We start from the raw sequence: 12,942 nt of genomic DNA on the forward strand, positions 1-12,942 counted from the left end.
GAACGCAGGAAGATCATGTAAAATTTATAAAACCTATAAATGGCAGAATAGACACTTGCTAAGGACTGAATGGTTTGTCAGTAGGTTCTTTTTTCTTGAGTAGTGAAATTATGTCAAAGACTCTTCAGCACTGTCGGGTTTTTTTTGTTCCAAGTAATGCTCATTTTCCAAATGAGGTGCTACGTTCTTGGGCAGAAGCATGATATTGGAAGAAAATGGAAATGCTCTAGAAAGTGGGATTGTCAGTCATTAACTGGGTAGCAGATATTCTTTAAAAACCTGCAATGTTGTCATTTTATCAAGTTTGAATCTAGGCTCTAGAAAGAGACAGCTGCTGTTTAAGTTCACTATACCTTTCCCTTTATGCGTATCATGTATCTGCTTCTCATAACTCCTCTTATTTATTATTCTTTCCATGCCTCCATATACCATCTCTCTCTTCCCCCCTTTATTCTTTGGTTCTTGGTATATACATCCTATTTCACGTGCCTGTTTGGTGTGTGTCTTGCAAACACATTTTTCAACATCCTTCATTTTTTCATCTCTCTATTGTCTAGAAATGTTCTCCTTCTGGACTCCATGTGGGTGCAGTGGTGTCAAGGTCTTTTGTAGCACGTCGTTCTCTTGTCTTGCGTCCTGATCCAGAAGCATGCTTACATAAGACGATTACTGAAGAATCTAATTGCTGTACTTCTAACAATTTCCTTAGTGCACATTAAAATGTAGTACATTTAGGAATGTATAGGCAAATTTGGGCAGGCTCTGACAGGGTTAAGAAAAAAAACATTCCTGACAGAGCAATATGCTGTAAAATTTCTTGCTGTCCAAGGTCTAAAATTACGAGGGTTTCTCAGTTAACCAACTACAAGCATTACTTGGTGTGGGTAAAATGAGGCAATGGTTTGTTTGAGTTTTTTTGCGCCCCAAGATTCTTTTGACAAATATCTGAAAGGTCTTTTTTTCCCCCCATGTTGAAAAATTCTTAGAGAAAATAGGTTTGAGCCAGACATATATTGCATATTCATGTTTCAGCATGGCTGATTTAAATTAAGAAAATTATTAGTAATCCATCTCGAAAAGCCCCTTATATAGGCACTGCTGTTAGATTAACCTAGAGAATCATGCAGTATCTTCTGAAAGTTCAGAGGTGTACGATTGTGTTGTAAAACTTCAAACTAACCTGGGGATGCCATCTAAGCAGAGTCCACAAATCATTTACAAGAAAAAGAAGCAAAAGAAAATTCTGAATCTTGAATGGCTTAGAGCATGTAGCGCTACGGCTGGGTGTGGATGAGGTTCATGCAAGTGCAAGAACACAGAATAAGGACAGACGAACAAGAAATACAGGTTTCACTACAGATACAGATGTTAATTTTCAAAATTCATTATAAAACAAGTAAGTATTAAATTATATGTTAGCGGTAACACAAAATCCAATGGGAAACAGTATTCAGGTCACTGCCAGCACAGTGATGCATTAAAATGTGCACCTTAGAGAGGAATAATAGCAGTAGAGGCAACATGGTTGTGAAAGTACTGTGATTTAATGTAAAAGAGGAATGGCATTTTAGCTTTGGAGTTGACTGACCTTTCTGTGATTAACTGAATAATCCTAATGACCTTTTGACATTAAAATTCATACAAATTGTTTTATGTGGTTGGTTTCTATGTATTCTCTGCATGATGACTGTAGTTTTATTGGCACATTGTAATGTGGTTAATACCACTTCTAGAATTATATTTGGGGAGGATTACTGAAGAGATTTTTGGCTAGGATAATCCATAAAATTTACTCTGATTCTTCAAATTTAAAATGCTTAAACCAATTCTTTTTCAGGCAACCTTTGGACACACTGTAGTGGAGAGCATTCCTCAATCAGCTGTCTTGACTCTTAGCTAAAAGATGCAAATATATTGTTGTAAAGTGATTTTTATTTTTTTTCCTTTCAGGCAATTGTACTTTGTTTTCGATTGCACTTCACAAAAGATAATATCACAAATAATACTGCAGCAGCTACAGTGCGGCAGGTAGTTACTGTTGTATTTGAGAGAGTGGTTGCTGAAGATGAACGATACAAAGGTGGGCATACCTCTTATTCCGCTTGCTTGCGCTAACCTGTTTTTTGGAGACACATCAAATGTTTATCTTTTTCAGATAAAGTAGTAGTAAAAAGTCTAAATGTTATAAAAAAAATCACAGACATTATTAGTTTTTACTGTCTTTTATACATTTACTTGTATTCGAAGGAGATTAAATCCTTAGCTATTGTGTCAGTCGAAGTCAGTACAGCAATATAAAAATCCTAGATTTTTTTAAAGCTGAGAAAACTGGTCTTCAGGTTAGTATTGTGAAGGAATTTGAGGTGAGGGTGTCATTTCAGGTGAAGGTAACTTAGATTACTTAGATTACCAAGTGTGCGATATGTGGCAGTAGTAGTTCTGAAGAGGACATTTATTGGAAGGAAGTGCTTGATATTCATGATCTTTGGTATTCAATCTAATGTTTATTTCCGTAGACATGATAAGTTGCAGAAGAATTACCTGGCTGTTGTCTTTTGTAAGAATGCTCAATGCGTACTTGATTTTCAGCAGTTCCTTTGTTCACAAAACTGTTTTTTGTTTTTACACAGATACTATTGACCAGCCGGTTGCAGTTCAAGGGAATAGTAACAGAAGATCTGTCAGTACACTGAAGCCATGTGCTAAAGATGCATATATGCTTTTTCAGGTAGTTGCGGAGCATATATTTATACATTTGCAGTTATCATTGTGTGCTTTACATCTCTGTAAGAAATTTCAAAAATTTGCTGCTGGTGTGTTGACAGGGTCCTTAACCAGAGACTGAGGCTTTCTTATGTACATTTATTGTAATTGGCAATGATGTGCTGTATCCCAGGGAGATGATTGGAAAATGAAGACAAAGTGGCCTTGGAGAATCTTTTACTATAAATCTTAAATAATAGCTAAGCATGCATGTCTACATTAAATTCAAGATTATTTTTTCTGTGAGCCAAACACTGCTACTATAGTTCAGTCTTGCTTCTTATGCTTGGCATTGTATATTAATGATGAGTATATAATGAAAAGTAGTAGTTGTATTCATCACACCAATAAAAAAATCTTGACTTAGCAAATTCACTGGTCTTAAGATATTTCTGAGGGCTGGAATGAACACAATTGTTACAAGGATATGAGCAGAGTTTAAAATTTCTTTTGAAAAGTTTTTTGCTTAATAATTTATGTAAAAGAAGTATTTGAGGAAAAGTTATGTTGAAATTGGAAAATTACTCATTACAAAGGAGGGAGAGAGTGTTGATTTTGTTGTATACTCAGAAAACTTATGCCGGTATATTAGTGCAGAGAATCTAAATGTTATCGTATTTTTTTTAAGGATCTTTGTCAGTTAGTTAATGCTGATGCTCCCTACTGGCTCGTGGGTATGACAGAAATGACCCGGACATTTGGCCTTGAACTTCTTGAGTCAGTCCTCAATGACTTTCCACAAGTGTTTTTACAAGTGAGTAGTTCTTGGAGGGAAAATAGGAAGACTTTCGTTCACATGTGTAGTAAAATTTACACTTCATTAACCACTCTTTAGCTTAATGTGAGTACTGGCTTTTCAAAAGGACTTGTAGCTTTTACATGTTGGGTTTTTATGATAGAAAAGTACTGCGTGCTTTTTGTCCACTTTTTTTCCTATTTCCAGACACTTTGTGTTTGTCCATTTTGTAGAGCATGTTGTACTCTGTTTCACTTTTTGTTTTGCCATTTATATCTCCTCCAAAGATGTGTTTTCTTATCTTGCATGATTTATGACAGCTCTGTAACTTAGTTTGTGGCATTGTTATTTCTACAAAAACATTAACTTCACCGCACTTGAAAGCAGCAGAAATCATGACTATGAATTGTGTAGATCACCACGATCCTACCGTAACACATTTTAGCAGAGAGTAGCTAAATAAAAAAGTTAAATATTCAATAAATGATGTATTAGCAGCCTATTTCAATTTGCAAAATACAAGAAGAGGGGTGCATGGTATGAACCTGACCGTGTCATTTCATCATACTTTTAGGTTTTACAGTGCGGTCTGCTGTTCTTCCTTTTCCTTTGAAAAGGAAAATTTCCTGAGCATGTAATTTATACTAAGATGTACATGACTTCAGAGTCCTTGATCATAACAATAAATGTAAATAAGATCCATAATCAGAGCTACTGATAGCAATTAAAGGATATCTGCTTATAATTTGTTCTGTTTTCTTTTTCAGCATCAGGAATTCAGTTTTCTTCTTAAAGAAAGGGTATGCCCTCTTGTTATAAAGCTCTTCTCCCCAAATATCAAATTCAGGCAAGGTTCCAGCACATCATCTTCCCCAGCACCAGTGGAAAAACCATACTTCCCCATCTGTATGCGTTTGCTGAGAGTAGTTTCTGTTTTGATTAAGCAGTTTTACAGTTTGCTGGTAAGAATATGTTCAAATTTTCTTCATGCAATTCTGTTTTTCTATGTATATGCCAGTATGATGATCAGTAGTAGTATTAATTGGTTCTTTGGAACTGTTGATGTATAGTGAGGGAAGAAAAGTCTAAATATTCTTTTCTTCATGTGTGTATTTGTATTTTCATGTATTCTACATTTATAATTTTATTAAGCATGGGTTTGTATAAATTCTCAGGGTAGATTAGATGTTATCTTTTCTGTACTTGACTACCTTTCAGTTAAGGTTTTGAGAACCTTTTGATCTTCTTATGTTGCTTGCCTGGCTTTAGATAATGTTGATTGCTGTGCCTTGTTAGTAATTGCTAAGAGGCTTTTGACTTGTGTTGCTAAAGCTGTTGACATAATGTGCATAAAAAACACATGTTCAGCTGTACTTAGGTCCCGAATTTTAGATACTTGCTAAAACAGATTTTTTTCTGTTTCATTTGTTTACTGTAGCACTGCAATGTCTTTGAGGAATTTAACTCCTTCAGTACAGTAGCATATGTTGTGTTAGCTTGGCAAAAATAATTAGGTATGTTTTTTATATAATTTTGAGTAAATGCTTGCTGAAGGGGTTTTTTAGATCCTCTGCAAAACTTGCTGGGATAGGACTCCTAAGATGAAACAAGTTTTTTGGAGAAAATATTTTGTAGGCAGCTTTTTCTTCTAATTTAATGGCTATAAACTGTATCTTTTAGGTAACAGAATGTGAAATCTTTCTGTCATTGCTGGTTAAGTTTCTGGATGCAGACAAACCACAGTGGCTAAGAGCTGTTGCAGTAGAATCTATACACAGGCTTTGTGTGCAGCCTCAGCTATTAAGGTATTGAATTGAGTTTCACTTTTACATAAAATTTAAGAAATCTTTTTTTTGGTGGAAAATCCTTCCTAAAACATTATAAATATGTAGAAACTTAAATGCAAAAAAACTCTTCAAGATAATTTTTTATAAAGCATTAGGCAATGCTTATTACCCAGGAAGGGCTGAATTTATAGTTATTTGAGTATTCCAAACCTTTCTTTATCAGTGTCAAAAGAGCATTTACCTGAAACTGAAGTTTATTATTCACCTAAATATTTGCAGTTAAAATGTCTTCTTAGTCTACAGTTTGGGACGAGGGGGGAGTTGCTGTTAAATTAGGAACTAAAAGCATATTTTGTCAAATACTCATATTTTATAAAATACTTTCCAGGTCCTTCTGTCAATCGTATGATATGAAGCAACATTCCACTAAAGTTTTCCGTGATATTGTGAATGCACTGGGGTCTTTCATCCAGTCACTATTTCTTGTACCAAGCACAGGGAACACATCAGCAACACCAAACCAAACTGGTAAAGCCTTACTATCATTTTAATTTTCCAGCATTTTCTTGTAATAATAAATTGATTTGATTCAGTATATACATTTGGCTTGGTACAGTTCTGTACTTCCATGTTCATTGAGGTGAAACTAGCTTGAGACAAACTAGTGTTTTCAGGCCTGGTGCAAGAGGTGATTTTATCTACCTGTACTGTGGGGAAGATAGAGCCCCCAGTCAGCAGAGCAGTGCTCCTGCATTTGTATCTGCTCCTAAAGAGACCAAGCTCCTTGATTCACAACTTGAGGGAAATTCTCAGGAAATTATTTCTAATTTCTGGCTATAACAAATTTCTCTGATTTCTCTCTGCTTGTGTGGGGATGTCCTTTATGGCAGTGTGCAACTGAAGTAGTAAGACACTGTTTGCTTCCTCCTGGGAGGCAATAGCTAACTCTTCTGGATGAAGATCAGGGGCAAAACTGGACTGGGGAAGCCAAGAGGTAGAAAGATCTGTGTTTGGCAGATGATCTTTGCTTTTTCTGTAAGCTGAAAACAGTCATTTACTAGAACTAAACTTGATTGTCTTTTCTTGCAGCCAGGGTTTTGGCATTTCACTAGGTGTACTTCATTTTTATAAGAAGAAATGGTCTTCCTATTAATGCCTTTGCAGGTGTTTACATCCAAGTTAAGGCTCTTTGCTTTTTCCTATGGTTCTGGAAGCAGGGGCCTCAGCAACAAACAGCATAAAAATAGTTTCTAAGGGTGTCTTTTGACATGCCTTCTTAAAAGAGAGAATAAACAGATAATCAAAGTATAATTATTATCTGTCATATCTACTATTAAATTAATAAGCATTCAAAAGTCTGGTGTTAGACTTAGGCCATTCCAGACTCATGAAGTCTGAATTCGAAATTGGTTTTAGCACTGATAACATGAAGAAGTTTGTATCAGTAACTGTTGTTCCATAGCTGTCAGTATGGAAACTGATGGAACACTTCTTTTAGTAGTATTTCTGGGTTAGTTTAATCCACTTAAGGTAAATCAGAAAAACACTTTTCATCATGTTACACACACGTATGAGAAGCCATTCTGAAATACTTATTCTCCTGAAAACTTAAATTTTGCCTTCATATGTGAAACAGCACTGCAGTAGGGTATACCTTTAGTGCTGCCACTACTTCTCTTGCTTATTGTTCCAGTTTTTCTCCTTTACCTTTTCACTTCTTTCTGCCTGAGTGTTTCTCATGCCTCTTTCTTACACATTTCTCTTTCTGTCTCTTTTCCTCCTATGGCCATGTCTAACACACAAAGAGCAGGTCAATGCAACTTAATTTTCAAACTGAATTTTCCGATTATAATGATAGCCTTGTAGTAGCAGTCTTATACATGTGTAGTTGGCTTTTGAGCCTCAGTTTTGCAACAAGGTAGCTGTTTCATAGGAGAAGTTGAAAGCTGCATCTACCTAAGTTTTGTGTCACTTACTATATTGGTGTGATGTAAGCCTTTTTACCACTTTAAGGAGTTATGTTGATGTAAAAATTGTTGTATATGTCTGACTGCTCAGTGGAGTCACAGAAAATGACACCAATGTAACTGTTGGTGTTAGTGGCAGTGTTCGGTTAACCATTTGTGTTTAGCAATATGATTTTGTTGTGTCAGTCTGTTAAGCTTTACTGTGTTAAAAGAATATACATAGGCTTCTGTGTGTATTCGTATTGCCAAAATTAGTTTAGTCTCTCTACATACTAAAAGTGAGCACGGCAAAATGGCAGTTGTTATACTGATGTGTTAGGTGCTGTGAGTCACCTTCTCGGGGACTCTGCCTCTCTCTCCCCATTGTCTGTACAGAGAGAATGAACTTGTGGTACCTACTCCTAGTAAGTATAGACCTGCTTCTATATGTAGGAAGTGTATATATACAGACTTCTTTATCCTTTTATCTGCTTTTTTGGGCTTCCTAAATGAGAAGCAAAATTTGTTCCCTCCTAGCTGTTGATTGGCACGTTGTCAGCTCTTCCCTGATGTGGTCTGTTTTCTTCTACCTTGGCATGGAACAGATTCAAACATTGCAGTTCTCTTTGAGTTTTTTCTTGTGACTTTTGTATTTCTGAAGTCTTTGAAATTAGTGATGATCTTTGTTCTTGGAACGATTAACCTCTCTTTCCTACTACTGAGTTCTAGATGCAACTATTCAAATAATCCTTAAGTTTTAAATGTCCATCTGACTCTTCAATAAAATATATATTGTTTTATCGAGATCATGTAAGTTTAGTTCATTCACAGAATGTTATGAATGCTGCTATACCTTTCACAGAAACTTTTTATTGTGACTGAAAATAAGGCAGCTGGTATCAATCAACTGTGCCTTTTAAACTAATTACTTTGCACATAAGATTGTATTTTAGACAGCAGAGGGAGCTCAAAAGTAGTTTTTTTTTGTTGGTGGTTTTTATTATCGAACAGGGCATCTCAGATTAATCCACATAACTTAAAAAAAAATAAATATGGAAAAAGGATGTTTACTGATAACTAAAATTAGATTGGTTAATTTTATCACTTTGTTTTTCTGAACAGGAAGCAATGCATCAGGGAATACTGGCTCAGCACAAACTAACCCGGGAGTGCTTGGAATGGGAGGAGGTGCAACTGTATTACCTGCCTTTGAGTACCGAGGCACTTGGATACCTATCCTGAATGTAACAGTACAAGGCAGTGCTAAAGCTACCTAGTAAGTACCTCTATCTTTTTGAAAATATATATAACAAATATTTTTATTTCCAACTTGATGGTTTAAGGATTTTTTTATTAGTGAATATTGAGGTCTTCATTTTACTGATGTTGAGGTATATTACAGATTTGCTTTTTGTCAGTGACATGAGATGTTCTGATTTTTCGCTATTTTGCCCAAATGCTCTGGATTCTGATCCAAATATCCCCTATCACTTTAGCACCTGTTGGATTTTTTTTTTTTCTACCATACTGTTGCTGTATTAACTCTTCACTTTGAGGCCTCATTACAGTATATAACAATTGTAGAATATATTTTGCTAGGTTGTGTAATGGCAAACATTGGGGCATTAAGCAAATGGGACATCAGTGAGAGTGAAAAATAGCTTTCTTACACCACCTTTACTGTATTTACAGTTTTTATTGAACAGGATATTGTTGTTGATATTGGCCAGGTTGTCATTCCAAACAATATATTGGCCTGTATATGAAAGTTAGACTGTGAATGCTTCTTAGAATGACCAGTTACTTTGTCATGACTTTGTATAATGGAGATCACGTTCTCAGTTTAGAGTTGTGAGTACTGTTACTTTTGAAATAATAGAAAGTTCTTTCATGTCAGTCATGACTACTGAGGGTCAGTCTTTTCCAAATTGGAAGTTATTTGTACAGTCCATGAAATTTTGGCATACTAATACTCGGTGAAATCAGAAAGTAGCCTGGATCTCAGTACTTTTTTTAAGGTAAAAACTCCTTTATCTGCCTTTGAGATACAGAAGGACAAATTCATCTTTAGATTTCAATAGTTTAACATGTATGTATTGATTGACTTTTTGTTCCGGCAGTGGCCATGAATGTTATTTTAGGTTACCTGACTGTTCTCAGGAAATGCAAATTTTTAACAACAAAAAAAGTGAGTGAAAGCTAGTTCATGCTTTGGTCAGCTACTACAATCTTGCGCTTTTCTTCCTTTTCTTTTTTCTTACTTTCTGTTCTTAACTGTCTCAAGAACATTGCAGCCACTGTCACAGTCTCCTGTGCTGCTCTGAACTTGCTTATGTCTTACCTTTGGATCCCTCCAGTGTCTCCATGATTCCCTCTGAGTAATTTTTGCATTCTCTTTTTTCTTCTGTGCAAGATTACAGAATTGTCACTAGCATGTTGTGTCAGCAGTTCTTCTCCTATGTTGTACTTTTGTCTATAGTCCCTGCATGTAAGGAGATTACTAACTGTAACTGTAGATTTGGGTCACATCTCGGCATTGATTCTCTCACATTATTAGATTTTCACACAATAGCCACATCTTACACTTCTACACAATTATTTAATTGGACATATGAATTGTGAACAGAGCTTGCAGAGGCCTTTTTTCCAGTATGGGCCTGTCTCTTCCCAGACCATTATGCCTTGTCGTCGTCTTTACATGAGGAAGGAAATGTTTTCAAGAGGAATAGACAAAGACTATTCAAGATTTTTCATGGCCATTCCCATGTAACTGTAACTACTCACTCATTTACTCAGTAGTTTGCTTTCCCATTTTTGAAAGTAAGAGTACATGACCTCAATCTCACAGGTACATTGTATACACACACACACACACACACACACACACTTATTTTCCGCGGGGGGGTAAAAAGTTGACCATTTGATTTACGTGTACTGCCTATGCCCCCAGATATCGAAGGCAGCCATCTTCAGGAAATTAGAGGTAATAACGGACGTGTTACATGTTCGGGAGAAAGAAAATCCTTTGTTCAGAAAAGAGTGGTGACGCCACAGCTTACAGTGTCTTTGGTATAATGTAGCTGGAATGCCTAGCCCTTTTAAGAGTAGATTGTAGAGCAAATGATGAAAATAGTGGTTGCTGGGGTAGCAGGTAGGTTTTGTAATGGACTGTCTCTCCTTGTGTAGATGCTGCTGCTGTGGCAGCTACAATCCGTTTCCTGTTGGATTTGTAACTCAGCAGTTCTTTATGTGCTTTTAAGGTAAAAGATGAAGAAAAGTGGCAATGAGGCTGCAGTTCCAGCATACTGATGTTTTAATTGCATGGCTTTCAGTCGTGAGTCATGTAGACATTTCCTCTTTGTACAAATAACTTCCATTGTTTACCTATGCATGTAGGTGATGAATATTTGGTCATATATTACTTAGCTATGACAGGCTTTTCCAGTCATATAGACTCAAAGATAACAATAATGGAACGTCTGACTTGTTCTCAATTTGTTATAACTATATTCACACTGTCATGACTTTCTGACCTATTTTCTCTGTTGTTCCTATGTACTTGTGTTCTCCTGACTAGGTTCTGTTGCAGTGGCTTTAAGTAAAATAATAATAAAAGTAGAATAATTCATTCAGTGATGCTTGCTTATATGTGTTCATTTTAAAAAATATTTTCTTGCAGATCTAAATACTATACTCAGGGTTTGCGTCCTTTCATTTACTATTTTTAGTGACTCATTTACTCTCTTAATGACTTAATCAAGAAGCTTGTTTTCTTGAGTTGTTATAAATCTTGAAGGATGGTATTTGGGGCCTGTTTGTACTTCACATTCATTTGGAATCTTGTTTTTTATTAATGTTTTTAATTGCAGTGGTACTGTTACACACTTACTTGTCATACTTTCCATTTTTTAGTTTGGAAATGCTGGACAAAGTAGAGCCACCTATGATCCCTGAAGGCTATGCCATGTCGGTGGCATTTCACTGTTTGCTGGATCTTGTCCGTGGTATCACTACCATGATTGAAGGAGAGCTGGGAGAGGCAGAAACAGTCAGTCAAACCACAACAGAGACAACTTCATTACCAGCACAGTCTTCAGAGCAGCGACACTTGCACTCTGTATCTGACCAATCAGAGAAAGAACTAGGTATATAAAATACAGCAATTTTACATAAAGCAGGATTGAAATAGCTCATGCTTTTTTTCTTAAAATTGTTTCAAAAGTGTATATAAAAACTTTTAATGGAGTGGGTTGTTTCGGTTTTTTGTGTGTGTAATGGGACAGCAGTAGTCTCAAAAAAACCCACACCACCTTAACTTGATGTACTGCTTCTATCCTATAGCACCTTAGCCATAGGCTCCGTCTGATGTATTAATACTGTTTTACATGTGTGTATGTGGCATGTGAGGGAGAGATAACCAGGCATTCTGTTCTCCAGAACTGCTATTCTGCCTTCTGGTGTTCTTAATTCTGCTTAACACTGAGATCCACGGTCACATAAGACAACCTGACTGAGAGAAATGTGGCAGTTAACGACCACATTAAAAGAAAAATGTGTTTCTAGTAAGAAGACAAAAAGATGAATGTTTTAATGGAGAGATTTTAAGTAAGATGGCAGCAGTTAGGACAGAACTTCTTTAAAAGCAGGAATAACAGGAACTGAGGCTTGTATTCGTGCGAAAGACCTGGCTTTCAGGAGTGGTGTTTTTGGCTTGCGTGCCTGGAAGCTGAAGTTTGTACCGACGCATCAGCGCTGCCGAGGCGCGAGGAGAGGGCGTGGCTTGTCCCGAGCGCCGCCCGCGTCCGCGGAGAGGGCGCTGCTCTCCATGGTGCTGCAGGCAGCGCCGGCTGAGCCCCGGGCCCTGGCAGGGCGTGGTGGAGGGAGGGTGGCGTGGAAACGATTCGAGCGGCTTATAGGACTGTTAGACCGGTATTTTTTTTTTCCTGTTAAATTAAAGAAATTAAAAAAAATCTGGAGAATTATAAATACCAGGGGAGAGTATTTTTCCTTCACTACAAAATTTCAGTGAGTTTCTTGTCCCACATTTATGCACTTTTGAATGCTTATTTTCACAGGCAAAGATTACAAATAGTTGTATATACCTTTGTCACGTTTTTTTGGGGTCTAATTTAGAATCAGCATTGCCTTGGTGACATTTTTTGCTTTAGCAATGTTACTTTAAATGTGACCGTTTAAATGATACTGGTATGTGTTTGTGTATACACATATATGTATGTATACAGACATATATAAAACCACCCTTTAAAAGATGCAGTAGAAAGCATTTGATTTGTGATAAAATTGAAAGTTAAGTAAAATATTGTGTTTCTGCTGTAAACAAGTATATGTATTTCTTTCAAGTTAGCAGAGCTGTCTGGGAAGAAATGGTGAATGCTTGTTGGTGTGGTCTTCTGGCTGCTTTATCCCTCCTACTTGATGCAAGGTATTTGGTTTTTAATTTCTCTTGATTTTTCAAAGATTATATTCCCAGCTATATTTTGAACTGACTTTTGATATCGGTCAAGTTTAGGGTTGTATGAGAGCACACTGTTCATGGCACCTCAGCAGAGAGGTTTGTGGGTTAATGATGGCTAGACTGAACAAGGTGTCTGTTAAGAGTAAACAACACAGAAGTCTCCGTAAGTCTAGCATCAACCATTAATGTATTTCAATATAGGACAATTAATTACATTTTCTAAGGCTTCCACTT

At 36.5% G+C, this 12,942-nt stretch overlaps 1 protein-coding gene across 1 annotated transcript in view; it reads left to right on the top strand.

The window, feature by feature from the left end:
- The window catches only part of MON2 (MON2 homolog (S. cerevisiae)), a gene marked incomplete at its 3' end in the record, with an annotated part of 40,957 nt that overhangs the window by 6,411 nt on the left and 21,604 nt on the right, over positions 1–12,942 (top strand). The window contains exons 4-12 of the mRNA XM_010288969.1: positions 1,951–2,080; positions 2,631–2,728; positions 3,392–3,517; positions 4,267–4,461; positions 5,180–5,304; positions 5,675–5,814; positions 8,355–8,508; positions 11,145–11,377; positions 12,594–12,675. Of these exons, the coding sequence (XP_010287271.1) occupies positions 1,951–2,080; positions 2,631–2,728; positions 3,392–3,517; positions 4,267–4,461; positions 5,180–5,304; positions 5,675–5,814; positions 8,355–8,508; positions 11,145–11,377; positions 12,594–12,675 (1,283 nt within the window). The remainder of the gene's footprint in view (positions 1–1,950; positions 2,081–2,630; positions 2,729–3,391; positions 3,518–4,266; positions 4,462–5,179; positions 5,305–5,674; positions 5,815–8,354; positions 8,509–11,144; positions 11,378–12,593; positions 12,676–12,942) is intronic.

Source organism: Phaethon lepturus, unplaced genomic scaffold (genome assembly GCF_000687285.1).
Source record: "Phaethon lepturus isolate BGI_N335 unplaced genomic scaffold, ASM68728v1 scaffold8926, whole genome shotgun sequence".
Taxonomy (NCBI): Eukaryota; Metazoa; Chordata; class Aves; order Phaethontiformes; family Phaethontidae; genus Phaethon; species Phaethon lepturus.